Source organism: Apodemus sylvaticus, chromosome 2, assembly GCF_947179515.1.
Source record: "Apodemus sylvaticus chromosome 2, mApoSyl1.1, whole genome shotgun sequence".
NCBI classification, from domain to species: domain Eukaryota; kingdom Metazoa; phylum Chordata; class Mammalia; order Rodentia; family Muridae; genus Apodemus; species Apodemus sylvaticus.
In genome coordinates, this window is record NC_067473.1 from 127,281,349 (window position 1) to 127,303,455 (window position 22,107).

General features: G+C 40.9%; 2 protein-coding genes across 2 annotated transcripts in view; one reads left to right on the forward strand and one right to left on the reverse strand.

The window, feature by feature from the left end:
* The window catches only part of Tafa1 (TAFA chemokine like family member 1), a 529,280-nt gene that overhangs the window by 41,048 nt on the left and 466,125 nt on the right, over positions 1-22,107 (forward strand). The window lies entirely within an intron of this gene.
* Positions 11,844-13,124, reverse strand: LOC127677567 (nuclear pore complex protein Nup50-like). Its single transcript, XM_052172625.1, has one exon. It carries the CDS (start codon positions 13,122-13,124, stop codon positions 11,844-11,846), a length of 1,281 nt encoding a protein of 426 aa, XP_052028585.1.

Consider the following 22,107-nt stretch of genomic DNA (forward strand, 5'->3'; position numbering starts at 1 on the left):
CCAAGTGCTGGGATTAAAGGTGTGCGCCACCACCGCCCAGCGGCTTCTAACTCTTGAGCCTTATTCTCCTGAATTTCTTTAAGTGATTTTTTTGTTTCCATTATACGGGTTTCTAGCTTATTCATGTTCCCCTGTATTTCTTTAAGCGATTCATTTATGTCCTCTTTGTGTTCCTCTAGCAGCATCATGACCAGTGATTTTAAATCCAAATCTTGTTTTTCTGGTGTGTTGGGGTATCCAGGACTTGCTGTGTTGGAGAGAGGGGTTCAGACGTTGCCATATTGCCTAGATTTCTGTTAGTAGCGTTCCTATGTTTGCCTTTTGCCGTCTTATTATCTCTGGAGTCAGTTGGTCTTGTCTCTGGCTGATGTTTGAGCTTCCTGTGAGGCGGTAAGGCTATTTCTGCCACACTGGATGGCTGGGTTTCCCCTGTCGCAGATTGATGATGTGCTGCCCTCCTCTTGGGTGCCTTTGGAGCCATAGTGTGCCTTGCCCCAGATTGTCTCTGTGAACCAGGTGATACCTGTTTGCTCCTTTAGGGAGTGCTGATGGTGTATGCTGTGGGGACCTTTTCCGAGTGCTGATCACTCTGCCGGGCAGCCGATCTCCCAACCAGGTTGATGCACACGGCTAGCCTAGCCTAGCATGTGCCGGAACAGTCTGCTGGGCTAACAACCTCCTGGCTGGGTTGGCACACAGATGGCCCATCGGACAGCCCAGGGCCTGGGTGCAGGCCAATGCCTGTAGGGCTTAGATACCCCCCCCCCCCCCCGTTGATATTGGCCTTGGGCTATGTCTGTGTACCTGGGGTTGTCAGATCTCTCTGGCATCTGAGAGCCAAAATGGAGCAGAGCCTCTCGTAACTGACTAGAAGGAGGCAGAGTTCTAGTGTGGCTTTAGTGCGGTGAAATGCTCTGTAACTCTGCCACCACTTGCAGCCCGCCTGGCCAGCGATGGTCAGTGGTAGTAGGCCCAGGGCCTGCCTGGACCCTGTCACCTTGGTTCCAGGTGGACGAGCTGCTGGACGAGCTGCTGCTGCTGCTCCTTTATTTACATTTCAAGTGATTTTCCCTCTCCTGGATCCCCCCTCCCCCAAAGTCCCATAAGCCCTTTTCCTTCCCCCTCTTCCCCAATCCACCCCTTTCCACTTCCCTGTCCTGGTATTCACCTACACTGTTGCACTGAGCTTTTCCAGGACCGGGGGCCACTCCTTCCTTCTTCTTGGGCATCATTTGATATGTGTATTGTGTCTTGGGTATTCAAAGCTTCTAGGCTAATATCCATTTATCAGTGAGTGCATACCACGAGTGTCCTTTTGAGATTGGGTTACCTCACTTAGGATGATGTTCTCCAGTTCCATCCATTTGTCTAAGAATTTCATGAATTCATTGTTTCTAATGGCTGAATAGTACTCCATTGTATATATATATACCACAATATTTTATCCATTCCTCCACTGAGGGACATCTGGGTTCTTTCCAGCTTCTGGCTATTATAAATAGGGATGCTATGAACATAGTGGAGCATGTATCCTTATTGCATGTTGGGGAATCCTCTGGGGATATGCCCAGAAGTGGTATAGCAGGGTCCTCTGGAAGTATCATTCCCAGTTTTCTGAGGAACCACCAGACTGACTTCCAGAGTGGTAGTACCAGCTTGCAACCCCACCAGCAGTGGAGGAGTGTTCCTCTTTCTCCACATCCTCACCAGCACCTGTTTTCTCCTGACTTTTTGATCTTAGCCATTCTGACTGGTGTGAGGTGAAATCTCAGGGTTGTTTTAATTTGCATTTCTCTGATGACTAAGGATGTTGAACATTTCTTTAGGTGCTTCTCAGCCATTCGATATTCCTTAGGTGAAAATTCTTTGTTTATCTCTGTACCCCATTTTTAAGGGGGATATTTGGCTCTCTGGAGTCTACCTTCTTGAGTTCGTCGTATATCTTGGATATAAGCCCTCTGTCAGATGTAGTGTTGGTAAAGATCTTTTCCAAATTTGTTGGAAATGTTGCCATTTTGTCCTTTGAATAATGTCCTTTGCCTTACAGAAATTTTGTAGTTTTATGCGGTCCCATTTGTCAATTCTTGGATCTTAGAGCATAAGCTATTGGTGTTCTGTTGAGGAAAATTTCCCTTGTGTCCATGTCCTCAAGGGTCTTCCCCAGTTTTTTTTTTCTATTAGTTTCAGTGTGTCTGGTTTTAAGTGGAGGTTCTTGATCCACTTGGTGTTGAGCTTAGTACAAGGAGATAAGAATGGATCAATTTGCATTCTTTTGCATGCTGACCTCCAGCTGAACCAGCACCATTTGTTGAAGAAGGCTATCACTATCACTATTTGCAGATGATATGATAGTATACTTAAGTGACCCAAAAAACTCCATCAGAGAACTCCTACAGCTCATAAACAACTTCAGCAAGGTGGCTGGTTATAAAATTAACTCAAGCAAATCAGTAGTCTTCCTATACTCAAAGGATAAACAGTCTGAGAAAGAAATTAGAGAAATGACACCCTTCACAATAGCCACAAATAATATAAAGTATCTTGGTGTGACTCTAACCAAACAAGTGAAAGATCTTTATGACAAGAACTTCAAGTCTTTGAAGAAAGAAAGTGAAGACCTCAGAAGATGGAAAAATCTTCCTTGCTCTTGGATTGGCAGGATTAATATAGTAAAAATGGCTATCTTGCCAAAAGCAATTTACAGATTCAGTGCAATCCTCATCAAAATCCCAACTCAAGTCTTCATAGCGTTAGAAAGAGCAATTCTCAAATTCATCTGGAATAACATAAAACCAAGGATAGCTAAAACTATTCTCAACAGTAAAAGAACTTCTGGGAGAATCAGTATCCCTGACCTCAAACAGTACTACAGAGCAATTGTGTTAAAAACTGCATGGTATTAGTATAGTGACAGGCAAGTAGATCAATGGAATAGAATTGTAGATCTGGAAATGAACTCACAGAATTATGGTCACTTGATCTTTGATAAAGGAACTACAACCATCCAGTGGAAAAAAGAGTAGCCTTCTTAATGATGACATCTACCATGGACCGTCGAGAGGGAAGTGTGGCCCCAGTAATCTTATTTATCAGTGTTCTGCTAGACATGTTCTTAGATCATTGTCTCATTTCTCATTATTTTGTTATTTTCCAAGCTATTCTTCATTTGAAAATGGAGTTCTAAAATTAACAAAGGGGATCTCTCTTCTAGAGAGAACACTTTGCATGTTCTAATGGTGACTGGGATTACAAGTCACCAAGAACTGTTAGTGATATGAAGTACCAACTTTAGGATATTGTCATAATCACTGAGTTTTGGGAATTTGCCTAGTGGTATATTTTAATTACATTTTTCTGCTGGTGACATCTTTGTCCTAATAGGCTTACACTCATCTTAGATCAGCTGGAATTCATTTTCTTTTATCCTTATGGCTTATGTAAACCATGGTCCCATTGGGGTACTCTGTTTTCAATTGAGGTATTGAGTATAATATAGTTCATTTGGCATTGGCTCCCAGACGTTGAAGCAAACCTATATCTCCATTAGTTTCTATACCATATTTAAGATTTTTATGTAGGTACAGATGATGTTTGTTGCTATTGCCTGGAATAATAAGTTATATTTTAGAGGCTGGTTGTATCAGTATAAAATAATTCACTAACCAAAATACCTAGCTAATCATACCCTTAAAAATATTGCTCCATTAGTTCTAGAAAACACTGGATTTAAACTTTTAAAGGTTCATTATCGAAATACTGTCTCATAACTTTTTTCTCAGTTTGTAATACTACATTTAAAAAAATGTTTAAAGCAACCAGCTGGTTATAAACAAGAATCTTAGAAATAAATCCGCCAGATTGTCCATTAGGGTCTCATTGTCTTACTGATAAGATCAATATTGAGTATGTTGCTTCTTTGGTGACAATAAGTATTGATTGAAGGCTTACTGTGTTCAAGCATCATGATAAGCACAGCATATGGATAAACCCATTTAATCCATAAAGCACCCTGTGTGGAAGATACACCAACTGAATTCATAAATAGACCAAAGTTCAAAGAGGCTAAGTAGCTTAGTTTTCTAAGCAGCCAACAAGTGGCAGATCTAAGACTTGAATTAAGGTAGACTAATTCCAGATCCTGAGTAGACCATGCAGTACAGGCAGCCATAGGTTTGTGAATACTTAGGCTAAACCTGATGATACTGAGTTTTATAAATATTATTGTAAGGATTCATATGCACAGAATATTGAGTTTTTTTGATGCTGGAATCAAACCTTGTGAATATAAAACAGGCACTCAACTATTGGGGTTGTCCTAAATATTGATATTTTAAAAGAAAATACTATTAAAAATATACTATTTCCACTATACATTATCAGAACTATAATATAGCACCATACTCAATAAATACTTGGATAAAGGTTTGGTTTTTTAGTTATCCCTCTACAGTAACTATGAAAAACTATTCTAATATTCAGGTAGTTGAACCTTCTCTTTTCACTTATTCTCATAAAGGTTTCTGAGTTCTGCGGTATATACATGTCATCATTATTAAGCACCTACAGTCAGAGTCATTGTCTCTTCTTCTGGAAGTAAATGAGACAATGCCATCTTTTGGTATAAAAGGCTCTCAAAAAGATGATTTCCAACAGCATTTTTGGATGCTGAGCATTAATCCCACTCTTTCTACAATCAACCATCAACTACCTATAGCTCTCAGGGAGGGATTTGGCCTCAAGAACCCCTCGCCCATCCAAGATGGAGTGGTCATAGGCTCAGTTTCATGAGGTTTTGGGCTGGTGGCTGCAGCTGCTGTGAGTTCATGGGTGCTACAGTGGTGCTACATCTGGAGGATACCAGTCTGTAGCACTCTTCTGCATCTTTCAGATCATATATTCTTCCCACCCCTTTTCTGCAATGCTTCCTTGGATGGAGCAGTATAGATGTCTCAGTAAGGACTGAGTGCTCAATAGTCCATGCGTCTCCTCACTTTGACTAGTCACATAGCTCTTCATCAATCATTGCTTACTGCAAACAAGCTTCTGTGAGTGACCGTAGTTACATTTAAGAAGGGTGAGTTCCTCTCTGAAATGAAGTCACGGATCTTTTATCCCTGCGGTGCCATGTAAATTTCCCAGATGGAAAACATCTCTCTAAGGTAGCATTGAAATGAGTTGGTTAAGCCATTTGGTTAGAAGGAACAGATATATGCTCACCTAAGTGATTTCAACAGGGAATGAGGATGTATGTACTGGGAATATTTACCAAGGTTGGTGGGTGGTGACAGGTGACAGGACTTAGAGGCTTTTGAAGCTTCCAGAACTCTCAGTCCATTGCTCTCCTCTGGAAGATGGAAGTTCAATTGCTATCTGACCTTTTGGATTCTGTGAATGAGTACATTTGTCTAGGTGCCCCTGAGGAGTGGTGCCTAAGTTACAGAAGCCATCTTTTTTATCAAGAGAGAGGCAAATGTAATTTCACAGAAGTCGAGTAAAAACCCAGGCATCATGGAATTTCTAAAATAACAAACCCATAATGATCTACTGCATTCGTTTCTGCTTTATGAGTTACAATTGCTATTAACTGAATAATTAGTTTCTGCTGGTCAGATCCATTCTCATTCTTTCTTAGCAAGTAATTTACACTAATTAATGTAATAGCTGTTATTATAAGAATGTGTTGGGTAAGACACATCCATATGGGATTCATGGATCTTGAAGGTAGGCTAAAAGAAGGCCATGTACTGCTGGGTGGACTTTTCCCACCCAGCTGGGTGAGTGTGCAATTCGAGGGGAACCAATTTCATACTCTCTAATGTATGTCACGGCTGTGCCTACTTTCTCTTTCAAAGACCACTGATGCTCTTACTGTTCTTTATTTAATGTGTATGATATACAGAGAAAATAAATCTCTTACCTTTGCCTATAGTGCCTGGGGAAGCACTAAGGCAGAGGGGCTTGTTGACAGAGGATGCTTCCCCTAGGGACAAGCTCTTGTTCAGCCACTAGGCAGCATGCGTTTGTGACGAGCAAAATGATTCAAATGCCTCTCCTTATGGTGGCTCATGGAAGAAGAAGAATGACAGCTGTGTATCAATCACACACCTGTTTTATTTTAATCCCTTGGAGGAAAAAGGGTGATGGTCTCACTGTTTCCCCAGACTGACAAGGAATAGAAGCATGATTTGTGTTAGTGGGCACACATGAATTCTGGGTGTCAGTAATAGAAACTGAGTGGAGATTTTATGTCTGTCTTGACATCCTGGGAAAGGTAACCGATTGCATGGAGCTCATGGGAATATTCCACCTGGGGCTGTCAGCAGAGCAGAGAAATGGAGAGAGCATAGATGACAATTCTTATGGATGACTTATGGGAGGAATGGTCCCTCTGCCCATCTCTCAGGTAGTGATATAGTAAGTGTTGCCATGAGAGATGTCCTGTCTTTCCTAGGCAAGAATAGTCAAGAACAGAGGGAGAGCATTCTGTTTTGGTTTTTACTCCCTGAAATAATTCTCTTACCTCCCAAATAAGCTTTCAGAGACGGGCCTAATGTTCTTCTTCTCTAAGGAGGAAGCTGAGAATGTGCACTTGGATACACCTACACATAGCTGTTCTGAGGAAAGGGTTTAGCTAAGAGTGTAGACATTGGGGGGCAGATATTACTAGTTCAAATATTGACAGCATCAATTTCCAGCTTGAGGACTCTGGGTTTCCCCTATAATTTTCCTGGATCTTGGAGTTTTTGTCAGAAACCTGACATCTCTTAGTTCCCTTTTCTTCAGAAACAGAACTTGAGTTAAGAACTTAAGGAATTTTTTTTTTTGAGACAGTTACAGAAAGTATATGTTGGAGGTGAGGAAGAAGTACAGGAAGTAAAAAGAGCCAATGAAGGATGCATTCTCAAGCTAGCTTGTCATAGAAACTAGAAACTGAGTCTAGGCCTGATATTTTGGGTTTGTCTCTGTCAAGAGTCAGACTGAGGCACTCTGTACTGACTCTTCCCAGGGAGCAAATAGAGTATGGTGCTTGCATACTCTACATTTGGGTAAAGTTACCCTACACTTGGCTAAAGTATTCCCAGGACAGTGAGAGAAAAGGCCTCTGTAGTAAGAAATGGAGACTGTGTCGGACTAGGTCCTTTCACCTTGTCATGCCACGCAAAGGTACCTCATTGAGTATTAGAGAACTCCAGTGTTCATGTCATCAAATACTTCCCGGAATGGCCTACAGAGAGCTCTAGCTCTCTGCTAGTGCCCATCTGTGCCATCATTAGCAGAGTCCTCTGGGTGAGAACCTTGTTAAGCAACTGACCTGAATTCAAGCCCTGCCTTTCTTCGTATCCACTGAAGGGAATAGCTTTTCAGTTTCTAGACTTCTGTGAAAGTTCATAATTATTTGGGAGCTAGATCGATTCTTCAGTGGTTTACATTCTGACTTCCAGCATAAACATTGACTTTGGATCTTATCATACACATAATAGATGGGAAACACAGGGAGGGGAGGAGATATGTGGATTCCCAGGGTTGGTGGCCAGTTATAACAGCTGAAAGAATAAGCTCTAGGTTTGATGAGTCTCAAATTCAGTTCAAACTGAAGTTCAGAGAGTGTTTCAAATACTATGATAGTGATAAAAAAAAAAGACAACTGATCAGACCCTGGCCTCTACATGCATATGCATAGATGAGTAGCCTAACACATTTATGTGCACATAAATGCATACACCACACACACTAAAAATGTGGAATAGAATAATTGTTTATTTATGGGCTCTCTAATCTGAGGCTTCTTTCAGTGTGACCTTATAGCATAACAACAGCTATAGATAGTGTGTCTTTAAGTGGATCTGACCCTTGTCAAGTGAAAATTCATGGTCTATCAAAGATTTCCCATCATTTTGTTCAAGAGCCAACAAACCTTCCCCTATACCTGTGTAACATTTACAAAAAGAGTTTTAACTTCTCCATAGACAGTACAGAGGAGTGTGAAATGTGCTCTGTATAGCCCTGCCTGGTTGTGAACCTTAGCCTAAAGGTTTTCTGTTGTGGAGGTTTTATGCAAAATGTTCACTATTTCACCATCTTTCCTCTCACCTATAAAACAAGCACAATGCATACACCTACTGCATAGGATAATTTGGAGGGTTGACAGGTTAATCTATATAGCCTTGAAATAATATCTGACACATTTAGAATTGAATAAATGTTTGTATCACACCTGTTTAGATTTCTACTCCTTTCTCTCTCATCTTTATTAAAATTCGTTGGAATTATTCTAGAAGGAAAAACTACAGGATAATTTTCTAGATCACTCTTAAAATTCAGATCTGGCAAACATTTACTAAAATATTTGAATAAACCATTCAGAACAGTAGGGTTCAAGTCAAAGGACCATTTCACAATTCTAGAGGCTCCCAGTTACTCTAATCATGGAAGAGGGAACTACAGGCAGGCCAGGCATTCAAGCCAATGATGCTTGCTTTTAGGGTAGAATTTACATGGTTTAAACTGTCATTAGTGCCAGGCTTAACCCCGTAAATTAGATATGTTACTTCTGTACTCTTAACCTCTAATATTTGACACAGTGTATATCATAATATCACGTATAAATTATCATAATTTTCTGGCTCACAGGCTTTGAAGGGATGGATGGAAATATGTCAAGATGAGTACGTGTAGGTAAATTTTTCTTTTTTCTTTCTCTTTTGAATGGCATTGTCATTGAACAAAACCCCATCTGATGCCTAGTTGGTGAAAAATGTGTAATTTATTTTCTCTAAATCAGATTTAAACATTGAAGAATTGTTTTGACACTACAAATGATGTCCCTTGCATTCCGCATCTTTCCATCAGTCTGGGACAATTGGAGCTGACGGAGGAGAGCCTCCAACACCGTGGTCTTTGTTGTGATTTAAAGAAGCCTTTTCTCCACAAATTACAGAGGTGTCTGGCAGGGGAAAGTCTTCAAGACTTTTATTCCTAACTATTTAACTCTCAATATTATGACAGCATGGCTTTGAAGTGGAATACCCCCATTCAAATGCTTTCTCTTCTAAATTTCACCACACTGGAGCAATTACTAATAGCGCTTTCCCATCAAAATCTCACCATGACCTCCTTCTCTTATTTCTAAGTATGGAGATCTTTCAACTTGACAGAAAAATCTGCTAGAGAATTTTCAATTAAAAAAAAAAAAAGAAAAGGTATAGCTGGTGGCTAGGGGGGTCACAGGCCCCAAAGGAGAACATACTACTAATGTTGCACTAAATGGACAGTGTCGAACTGCTTTCTAAATTTGCTCTTTGGCAGTTTAATACAAGTATGTAAGACATTTGACTTACTGTCATCCCTACTCTTATATATCTCACTCACACTTATGTCAATCCTTAATCCTCCCTCTAAGTTTCTTCCCATATCTCTATGTCTGCTGGTTTTCTTTTGTAATATACTGAGTTTAATCAGAGTAACAGGTGTGATAGTTGTTTTACAAGTATCCATTGGATCTTGGTGGTCTCTCCAGTAGTTACACAACTCAAGACAGTGATTCTACTTTATCATAAGCTACCTATAGTCAATAGTTCAGCAGGGAGGGTGGGGCCCCATGAACTCCTCTCCCATCCATGACTAATTGTCTAAAAGGTCCAGTCTTGTATGGGCTCAATGCTGATAACTTCAGCTCCCCCAAGTTGATAGTTGCAATGGCTATGCCTAGAGGATTGCAGTGCCTGGTCCTTCCCCATGTCTGCAGGCTCTTCTTTCTCTCTGTCCTCTCTGGAACTGCTCTCAGCATCGGTCAGAGAAAATTCATTTTGCCGAGGGCTGAGGCGCAAAAATGGTCAGTGTGTGGTGATCAAGTGACCATGGGGTGATCATCCCTAGCTAGGATGTCTTTATTGCTTACTCCAAATCTCATCAACCATCAGAAGAGGGGGCAGAAAAGATGTGAACCAGAAAATGAGGATAAATAGTATGGAGCACTGTTTTTGGACATGACATAGCCAATGTGTTCGTGAATGCACGGTAGCTGTGTTCACCTGTATCATAACTACACCAGATTGGGTCCGTTACCATTTCATCATCATCCTCCGGGAGGGGATAATGAAGCCCCTCCTCCTGTGGGGGCTGATGGAGGCTTGAAGAAGTTGTCATCTTTTTCAGTGGGAGAGGCATTGATGAGTTACCCACAGCCTAGTAAATCAGCTCCCCAACTCATGTTCATCCAAGCAACCATAATCAAACTCAGTGACATACACTCACTGTCCCCCACCACACACACAGCATCAAAGTAAGAGGGTTTCAGCAGGAGATGGAGGGGGATAAGAGGATAAGGAGATCTAAAAGTGACAAAAATCCATATAAATGTATGGAATCGGCAAAAAATAAAATGGCTCTAAATTGGCAACTTCTGCCAAGTCTTTCCTTAATGACCCCAGCTTTTGCCTGAGCATCAGCAGGTCTCCATGGCTACGGTGAGACTTCTATATCCTTAGGAAGCATTTCTACCCTCCTGCAGCCCATGTGGGAGCTTTCTGATGATCAAAGAAGGGACATCCTCTGAGGAGATTCACGCTCCCCCAAGACATGGAGCTTTGATTGGGAGGTCTTGCCCAGTTCCTCGCTCTCACAGGGCATGCTTGATAGTCAGCCAGCTTTGTCTCCTGGATTCATAGCTTGTTAGCTTAACTCCATCTATCTTACCCCTCAATCTGTTTGGTCAGTTACTAATGTGTTTGGTCAGTTACTGATCCCTCATTCCCCACTGTGTGCCTGAGGCAATTGTGAACCCTTTAACTCTTCCCTTTTGGATCTTGCTCTAGTGTTAAAGGCTAATTTTGGAAAGAGTAGTCATGACTCACACAGATATAATAAATGACCCTCAAAGATTTGTGAGAGATATTTGACAGTTGGTTTGAGTGAAAGTTGGACTTGTGGAGAATGAAACTCTCCATTGGCAGGATGTACTTTGGTGTCAGGAACAGAAACTGTTTGCCTTGATGTAATAGATGTTCCTGCCACCAGCACCATCCATACTTTATTTTCTCCTTGGTGGTACAGACTGGTGAAGGGGCAGAGTACTTGTATACCAGTGGAATCAGAGTGACCCTAGGGAAGTAGTTCTCAACCTGTGTGTTGCATCCCCTTTGGGGGTCAAATGACCCTTTCAAGGGGTCACCTAAGCATGTCAGAAACCACAGATATTTACACTACAATTCCTAACTGTGGAAACATTACAGTTATGAAGTAGCAATGAAAATAATTTTGTGGTTGGAAGGCACCATAACATGAGGAACTGTATTAAAGGATCACAGGGTTAGGAAGGTTGAGCACTATGCATCTAGAGGGTCTGTTGTATGTTATCCAATATCCTACAGTAGCTATCCCTGATCTAGCCCATGGCCTTTGAGATTTTGAGCACTAGTAGGGACAGGTACTGCAGATAGGATGTTGTGTGGAAGAGGTGGGACCTCATAGTAGGAAATCATCTAGATTCTCCAAGCCAAGGAGAATCTTACTATACATTGTTTAAAATGTCACTTTCCATATAGATGGGGAAATTACCTTTTTTTAAAAGAAATCTTTGATAATTTACTCAAAAATAAATGTTAAAAGAAATTTCAAAACCTTTTTATTCAAATGTATTTTGCATGTTAGGTGGCTCTTAAAAAGGGAGGACCCTTTCTCCACACTCAACTGAACACTCAAGTTTTTGTTGGTCTTAATTGTGCTCCCAAAATTTTTGTTATTGGAAGCTCTTAGGGTACCTTAAGTAAAAGGATGAAAAATTACATTTGGGGGCAGAGCAAAAAAGCAGGAACGTGGCAGGTTCCCAGGTGGATTTTCTGTGTTCAGGCATCCATTTTCTGCAGTAAAATTTTGTGCAATTCATCAGCCTCCTTACTTGTTTTTACCCGAATTAGCATGGCGACCTTGATGGTGGAGATCTTCTTATCTAGTGGTGGATTTGGAACACAGTCGATAAGGACATTGTTTCTCCCCATCCGGGTACACGGCATATCGGGTGGGATCAGAATGTTCAGGAGTATGTTGCCTAACTTAGTATCCTGCACTAAGAGCCGCGTCTTCTGATTGGCTGTGGATTTTAAATACAGCGTGCCAACACCCTTTTCTTTAAATTCGTTGTCTTTCTTGTAAAACAGTTTACACTTCTTGCAGTAGAAAATACTCTCCTCCTTCTCTTCACCAAGGAGCACTTTGGGTGGCTCGTCCCTTTTACCTTTGCATTCATCACTGCTGCCTAGAGCCGGACTCTCCAGAGTTTTTGCAGACGCTGGCTTTTTCTGTGCTGTACCTTTCCCACTTAAGCTGGAGCTTCCGGTGGATGATGAAACTCCATGCATGGGACCAGGGCTTAAGGAACCCCAAACTGGGGCTTCAGTGTTTTTGCCAAAGTTACTGGAGGTACCTGTTGCTCCTTGCACTGGGTCGGCTTTTGTGGCCAACTCTGGCTGTAGTTCAGTGGTAACAGCTAGGGAAGGAGGCTGTGTCGCAACCAAGCCCCTGTTGGGCTCACTTTCAGAAAGACAGCCGCAGCTGCTGTGGAGCTGCTTCTCGATGGCAGCCAAGTATTTCTCATACTGCTTAAAGACCGGCGTCAGGTCACAGAACGGATTCGCGTTCACGTGCTTCACTATCCAGTCCCGGACTGAGCAGTTCAGGCCGGTCAACTGCCTGTGGTAGACACTCCCAGCGCAAGCTTGACTGAAAGCAAGGCCCGGGGAGACAGGCTGCTGACTGTGGACATTCGTCTGGGCGTCTGAGATCTGCTCATGCTCCAAAGAGGGGGGCTCATTTGCAGTAACAGAACCCAAGGCTGCCTTGGGCTCTGCTGCAGCCCTGGCTGTGTTCCTTCTGGTTGTCAATACTTCCAGAGGCTTCTCTCCAGGGCTACCACCAAATTCTCCTCTTCCGGAAGGCACAGCCAAACTTTTAATCCCCTTGGAAGCCCCTTTACCCTCGGGCTGGGGGCGGGTGTGTCTCCGCTTGGCTCTCTTTATGGTTCTATTCCTCAGGACGTCCTCACTGGCCTGTGAGAATGTTCCCTCCTCTTCGGCATCTCTTTGCCAGTTCCTGCCTGTCGCTTCCTTCTTGGCATTTTTTTTGGCCATGTGTTTGGACTCTCCTTCAGGGTCCCGCAGCTCTCCGTGGATCCTGGGAGCTGTCTCTGTTGGGAGCCTAGAGGGATTTGGTGGTCAGCAAGTCTGGCGCCTCCAAAAAGTGTCCATGGTCCTCCTCTTTGTCCCACACTGAGCGGAGGGACGTCTGGGCCTGGTACCACTTGGCGAACGGCGACAGCACAGCTCGCTCCAGCTTGGAATCTCGGGGCTATTTAAATTTTAACGGATTTTATTCAGTACCTTGGACTTTATGCCTGAGAAATGTGACTATTCACGAGGAAATCAAGTAAAATCTACTATTTCCTTTTCTAATAGGAATGAAAACATCACATCCATCTTTTAGACCTTCTCACCTTCCTTAAACTTTGTTATCCATTTTTAAGGTATATGTCGTGTGTGTGATCTTCCGCTTTACCAAGGGAATAGGTTCCAGGCCCCCAATGGATGCCTGCAACTGTACATATCATCATATAAGTTTGTAGACATATATGTATGTGTCTATGAATACACTGTACATATCATATAAGTTTGTGGACATATATGTATGTGTCTATGAATGTACATGTATGCATAGTATTTATGTTAAATGTAAGCTGTGGTTACTTCTGTGTATATATATCCTTTAAAAATAGTTTTTCAATCAGGTTTAAGATATCAATAAAAGTAATAAAGTACTTTAACAAAGTTATTTGAAACTCATCTGGTATTTAGGATTTTTATTATTTTCAGACCACAGTTAGCTGCTTATAACCGGAATCATGGAAGCCGGAAGAACATTTTAAGAGGGTTAATGAGATTGCTCTCCTCTCAAGCTGGCCGTGGCATCTGACTTTGGTATTTATTGTATAACATTTTATTTCTTCATAATTTGTGTGATGTAGAGTTATGTAAGTGATCAGTGAATCTTCCAGGAAAACAGGAGCACCTCAAATAGTAAATTCACTATAAAATAAGTCTGTATTTTAAAATGTATCAAAATAGCCTTCAGAGACACCTGAACTTTTCTGGATTCCCTCTAACTTATTTGGCAGTGAAATCAATTTGATTATGCCAGGGATTAATAAGCCAGGCCTTGTGGCCTGGTATGTGCTTACAAATAAAGTTTTATTGAAATGCATCTATATTCATTACATATTGTCCACAGCTGCTGTTACACAACAACAGAGATAGTTACAACAGACAATTTGCTCCCAGTGAAACCTCAACTATTTGTCATTCATCATTCTTCAGGCAAAGTTTGCTACCCTGGTGAGTTGTAGAAGTGGTTGGCATTCTTTTTATTCATTCATTCAACAAATATTTAATGTAGCTACTAAAGTCCAGACTCTGTCCTAAAATTTTCAGGTTGCCTCAAGTATTAATATCCTCAAATTCTTTGGTGTGTTCTTTTTCTCTTTCACATTTGGTGATGATAAAGGACAATCTCAAATATTAGCTTCGAGATTTTCATCTCCATGTCTTAGTTTGGTCTCTCCTGCAAGCATGCCCTCAGGCAAAGTTTTGTTTTTGTTTTTGTTTTTTTTTTTTTTTTGTTCAAGAATTTACATTGGATGGAAAACAAAACATCTAACAAACACAATTTCAGGGATCAGCTAGGGTGGAATGGGAGGAGGCTGGCTCGCTGACAAGGGTGAGACCTCTATGGACAAGGTGTGGGAAATGCAGAAAGCTCATCAGCAGAGATTGCCTACCTAGTGGGGAGAATGGAAATATTTATTTCCCAACTTTAAAATGCCATTTGAAAGCTACTCATGGGTTGAAGGGCCAAAGGCAGGAAAGCCCAGTTTCTACTGTTTTCTGCATAGTCAGAGCCTACACGACACTAAACTTTGCCTCCCCATGGTTTGCTCCCTTCCCTTACCCAAAGGTGCACATCTGAAGACCCATTAGCAGCCATGTGTGTTGGTTCCACAAGAATCTGTTTACCAGGTTGTGAAATGCCACCATTGAATAATTTATGCTTTCTAGAGCAAAGATAGTACTGTCTTCATCAAGCCATGCTAAAACTTGACCTTGGTTGTTAGACCATGGGACAGACCTCCAGGACAGTAATATGGTCCTCTTTCAAGGCTGACTCTTGGATCAAATCATTTTCTCAGTTCTTAAGCAGGAAGAAGAGCTAAGTTTTGTTTTGTTTTCCCCCATCTCATTAGATTTCCTCACCCTTCCTTCCCACCAGTTTCCAATCTGATCTTCCTTTCACTTGCAGACAAGAGTCTCTTTTATGTTGCCCTTCACACCTGATGGCTTTCTTCCTTGCTCTGGGCTAGTACTTATAGCACTTTATTCTGTCATTTCCTTCTTTCTTCTCATGGAGATACTTGGCACCACTTTGGGATTCCATAATCATTTCAATTACCATTGCGTTGTATTTCTCAGAAGCCAAACGGACAGCTATGCTTCTTTCCAGGTTAACTCGGGTAAGAGTCCTGGCAATTCTGAGCATAGCATACACTTATGTCCAACTAGTAAGGGCAGTTGTGTTTGAGTTGGTTAGTTTAAGTTTCTAAGGTTAATTCTACCCCCCCCCATCCTCTGCTGTGTGTAGGTGATGTGTTTGCATGTATTTTTACATGTGCCTGGAAGTGCATGTGTATGGAGGCTCAAAGTTAACATCTTTGTATCTACCTGGCTTATTTTCTACATTATTTGTTGAGACATAGTCTCTCCCTGAACCTCCTGGAGATGAATCATCTATCCTGGTTAGTCTAGCTAGCCAGCTTGCTCTGGGAATTCCCTGCCCCTGCCTTCTAAGTGCTGATATTACTATGCCTGCCTCAACTTTAAGCCCTTCCTGGAGATTTGATCTCTAGTCCCCAGGCTTTCAAGGCAAGTATCCCATGCACTGAAATCCTTTCAAGGGTCAATTCTAAAGATGACTTTACTGGGGCTAGTGAGATGGCTTAGCAGGTAAAGGCATTTGCTGCCAAGCTAGATAAATCCAAGTTCAAAACTATCTATACCAGAGATACACATTGTGGAAGGAGAGACACTCTTATAAGTAGTCTTTTGAACTTTACATGTGGATATATACATACATACATACATGCGTACATACACACGCACATACACGTGCAAACTCATTTTTTTAAAAATAGCCTTTTCTAAGACTACTTCGGTTTTCAATGGAAGTGCCTAGTCCATCCTGATTTTCCCAGTACTTTGTCACACAGTCACACACATAAAAGCTCAATATTCCTAAACAAACCAAACCAAAACTAAAATCAGACCAAAGGAAATGGAAAAAAATATTCTCTGAGTTTCAAACAAATTTAGGCTGCTTTCCTTTGCACAATCTTGATTTGGAATTTGATAGTTCACTTTTCTTGATTTCTCTAATTTCAAATGTCTTGATGCCATGTGTAGATCCTAACATAAAACTTACCTTGACTTTCTTAGGAAATACAGGAGGACATATTAGTTTGAAACAAGGAAGGTAAAAATAGCTGTCCAGGAAGACATTATGATATCCTCATGAGCAGCTGCTGCTTAATCTCTGAGAATCTGAGAACTAGGAGAGAATACAAATTTCCTTAAGTCCCTAATACAGAATGAAGGTCCTGAGGAGTTGGCTTAGAAATTCCCAAGGGTCACCATATAAGAGTTCTTCCTAGATAGAATTAGATTCTAGGTATTTGTAGTTATCTGATCTTGGACATAGTGACTTGATTTGTGCTCCAGAATAAACTGCAACATGTGGTCCAGGAAGCCCCAGCTGGACTTTTGCAAAAGTCATTGAAAATACCATACCGGGACATGAAGGCATTAAACAGCATTTATCATGCGTACATGAGCCCTTGTTTGTACTCTTCTGAAGACTTCACAGTTTACAAAGTGGTCTCTCTCTCTCTCTCTCTCTCTCTCTCTCTCTCTCTCTCTCTCTCTCTCACACACACACACACACACACACACACACACACACACAGTTAATGCCCTTTTTCTTAACTTCAGCACTCTATCATTGAGGCAAAAAGGACAAATATCATCTTCAAAATCAGAATTATTAAGTGTCAGATGTGGGATTTGAACTTAGGCAGGCAGGCTTTATTCAAGAAAGGTAGATAGGGAACACAGCTCTAATAATGTAGAATCAAGAACAGATGACTTTTTGAGAACCAGGAGGGAAAGTGGGAGTAGTGCCACTAAAGAGCCCTGACATCTGCACTAGTGTAGAACACTCATCCTAGTTGGGTCCTTATTTACAACTTCCTCACCATGAATTCAATTAAGGATTAGACTTTTTTTGAGGGGAAAAAACAAAAGAGTTGCATGTTTTTTATTATACTCTAAGCAATACACTATACTATTTGGGTACTATCTACATGACACTTAATGTTATATGCAATCAAGAGATGACATATTAAAGTATATAGGAGTATGTGTACAGGGTCTGTGTAAATATTATATAGTTATTCACAGGGGACTTGAGCATACAGTAGTGTTTGGATGACGGAATACTTTTGTGCATGATATTGGATATAAAAAAACCAAATTCAGACTAAAAGTCTCATGGACAATTTTAATCTAGTCTGCAATTTAGCCAAGGGCCAAGCCTTACTAAATGAATTAAAGACTCAGTAGAATAAGGACTTTTGAGAAGTGTACTAGTTTGATTTATAGACTCTTAGGCATTCTGAATTCGTGCCACGAGAAAGAGTGTAATTGCTTATACATAGAAAGTTACTTAAGCTAAACTTCCTAGGTGCAAGTCACTCTTTCCTGTCTCTATGATTATATGGTGTGTTGGGTAGGTTTTGTTAATCTGACAGAAGATAATGTCATCTGGGTCATGGTACTTCTCAAAGCAAGAGACAGCAAACTAGGACATACTACTTAATGGTAGAACACTCACCAAGCATCACATAGCAAGACTTTGCTTTGGTTCCCATCACCAAGACACACAGACACATAGCAGACACATACAACACACACACACACACACACACACACACACACACACACATACATACATACACACACACTCTTTGAATGGATACAGCTATAGCCAATTGTAGAGATCTCTTGTGCATTGTTTGGAAGCATCACCTGCCAATAAAAATGCTATCGGTCTATTAGCTTGGGAAGGAAATAGGGAGGTGAAAGTTCCAGAATTTCCCAGAGGAATTCTGGGAAAAGAGTCACAGGTATGGAAAATTTCCTCCAGAAAGAGGAAACACTCGCATTTGACCAGGTAACTAACTATGTGGCTGAACCTGGAATAGAATAACAGGATGATTAAGTTATGCGTTAATAAAGGAATGATCCGAAGTATTTTGTCTAGGCACTTACTCATATATCAAAAGTCCCAGTGTCATTATTCTGGGATCTTGGGGCTGGGAGGAAAAAGACCAGCATACAGAAAGTCCCTTACAACAGCCAGCATCTCACTCATGGAAACACAAATGACAATTGGCTTCTGGTTTTTCCAGAAGCCTGCCAACTTCAACAGGAAGAGATGCTTGTCTGTCACGTCTTAATATTATCCTTAAACTCCCTCAGAATTCTACCTTTCAATAGTGCGTGTGCATGTGTCCATGTGTATGTATGTATATATATATATATATATATATATATATATATATGTATGTATATATGCATACTCTCTTGTAATCCTTTTCTTCCTTTGGATATGTGGCCTCCCTAAGTAGGCAGTGGCTCTCTGCCTCCTGAGAGTGACTATTCTACTATGGCATAGCACATTACAACAGCCTCACTTACTCCAGCTTCACCACTATAATTTTTATACTGAGTGCACAGTGACTAGTGGAACTTCAATTTGTGTCTCCAGGGTATACCATTTTATTTTAGTTTTCATAAATACTGTTTAAGACTATGACATTTGTTCTTGTAGAAATAAAGCTAAGATGGTGTAATTTCAGACAAAGAAACATATAGGACAAAGGACTATTCTGGATCAGAAACTAGTATGTGGTTGTATCACCAGGAATCTCTGCACTGAGAGTAAAAGCAAGCTTATTTACTTATGAATAGTATTGCTCTGGAGTCCCATGGATGTGGAGACCCCAGTGTCACTGTGATGTGGGTTCAGTTTCTTGTTCAGCTGTGACTTTTTCTTATGGATGTCAGGTACATATGCCTTAGGGGAAAGATAAAAGAATGAAGAGGTGGGCTGGAGAAAGGCTATATAATTTTATTGAGCAATATTTCTCTTTTAAATGGACTCATGGATAATTCAATTAGCTAGCTTTTGATTGCTCTTTTTAGTGTGTGAGTACTACATAATGAAAAGGTGGACTCATCAAATCACAAGCCATCTTGTTAGAATGGATGGTTGGACTTTTACTGAGTCACTGTTCTATAACTGTGAAGAGAAACCATTATGAAGAATGCAGCTCTTATAAAAGAAAGCATTGAATTGCAACTTGTTTACAGTTTTAAAGGCTTAGCCTATTATCATCATGACAGAGAATATGGTGGAAGGCCGGCATGGGGCTGGAGAAGAAGTTGAGATCTACACTTGATCTACAAGTAAAGAGAAAGGTAGAGGGAAAAGAGAGGGAGAGGGAGAGGAGAGGAGGGAGAGGGAGGAGAGCCTGTCAAGGGCTTCTGAAACTTCAAAGCCTACTCCCAATGATGCACTTCCTCCAACAAGGTCACACCTTGTAATCCTTCTAATCCTTTTTAACAGTTCCACTCTCAGATGACTAAGCATTCAAATGAGAGAGCCTCTGGGGACCATTCTTATTCAAATCACCAAATACTTGATCCTGCAGAAGGATTGACATAGCTTTTATCTTTGTAGAAGTTGCAGGTTCCTTTTCAATGTCTCTCTCTCTTTCCCCCAACTCCCAAGTGTGCTTGTCAAGTTTATTTCTCAGGTTTGTTTGGACAGAGCTACTCACTGAAAATGAACTTAGCAAAAACTGAGTGATCAGCAGCCACCAATAACACTGAAATACTTCCCTGTGGAAAGTGCCACAGCAGACCACATAGGAGTTTGTCTGTCTCATCCACACTGTTAGAGTCTGTTCCATCCATGCTATAAACAAATGAAAATATTAATAACAGCTGGCAGACTTTGAGGAGGGTATTAAATGAATCTCACGTAAGAATTTGGGCTTTGCATTTAGATTATAAAAATGACATGAGTATAATTTTTTAAAAAAGAAATGTGATGATTGATTTCTTCTTATTGCAAGAATTCCACCCATAATATAATTGGTATGCCTCAGGGAGAGTGTGAACCCAAGGTCCTGAGAACAAAGTTGACTCAATGGAGTGTGTCCCTGTAATTGATTAATGGTTCTAATCTCCCCAACAGCAGAGCACATGTTCCGTGCTACCCACACCAGTGCTTTGGATTCTTGAATGAAAGACACACACACACACACACACACACACACACACACAGGCACTTATATTTTAATATGCCTTTAACAGCTCAATGGCTGGGCCACTCCCAAATCTTCCACATTGCTAATGTCTCCCCTCCAATCCTTCTGAATTATTACTTACTAAAACTTACATTCCATCTTTGCTACCCTTGACCCAATAGGGGTGGGGCCTGGGGTTGACCTTCCTTGGCTCTTCCATGATTGTATGTTTTCCCTTTTGCAGCTCTCAAGCGTGGTCCTTCTGCTTCCCTGGCTTGGTGGCACTAAGTCCTTCTTCTCCCTAGGTTCCCTTCCCCATGGAAATCTAAAGTTCCACCTGCCTCTGTCTCTCTGCCCAGCCATTGGGGACCAGCAACTTTATTTACCAACCAGTACCAGCTTCAGGCAGGAACCCTCAGTGTCTCACATGGGGGAGTCTCTTGCAATTCCCAAATAGCATAATACAAGCAATAAACCAAATCTATAACATTTTCCCCTTTCATCCATTAAAAAGGTCTTTTCTCTAATATATACAATGAACATAATTATAACAATTATGTGAACTATAAGGTATGATATATGCTAATAATGTCCAGTCCATCAATTTTGTCAGTTTAGTTACTGACAAAATGTCAGTTGTCATTACTCTGTCCTAATACAAGCAATAAACTAAATTGAGGAGTAAGAATTAGTATTGGAACATGAGGTCCAAGTAGAAATCCTATTTAGCATTACAATGTTAGAAAGGTTCTGCCCATCAGAACGGGGCCTATTTGTTTATCACCTTGCTGGAAGCTTGAAAAAAGGAGAGGTAAGCCTGAACAACAGATGTACTTCACAAACAACATAAGCGTTCGCAACTAAACCCAGTGTCATGAGAGAGTAGGTTTTGAGGTAGAGTAGATAAGTGAAGATCAGAGTTATCTGGCAGTGAAAGGTTTTTAGCGCATCTATATCTAGACTGGCTTCTTCTTTGTGAGAGTGAAATCATGTCTTCTCCATGAAGGACCTTTATGACAGAGGAGGAAAGTAAACAATGGGCTCAATATCATTTTGCCTTTTGAGTTCTCTGAATATACTACCTATTCCTCATTAAAGATAGGGAGGTATCTATATGGGCACATGGAGAAATGAATTTGCAATAAAATAATCAGAATTAATTTCCATGTACTATATTTTTATTTGCAGGTTTTTGATGATAAAATTCATAAAAATACTTAAAATATCAAAATGATACCTCAAACAACATAGTGTCTTCTCTGAATTTACAGTAGAAATTTGTGTTAGCTACGCAATTTTTATCACTATGGTAGAAGATCCAAAAGAAGCACTTTGAGGTAGGAAGGACTTACTTTGACTCACAGTTAAGGACATAGTCCATCCTGACAGGGAAGGTTTGATGGTGACATCCAGGATGTGACAGTAAGTGCAAGAGGTGGCTTGACTGGCTCTTGGCTTGCTTGCAAGGCAGAAGGGGCAAGCTGGTGGGACGCAAGTCAGGTTATAACCCCTAGTGCTCTGTGTTCTACGGCTGCGAGGGATTTAAGAGTAGTCAGAATCATTCATGGTTCTGAAATAGAACCAATATTACCCTTAAAAGTTGAAGCACTTTCAAAATTAAATTTCAACCTACAGACACA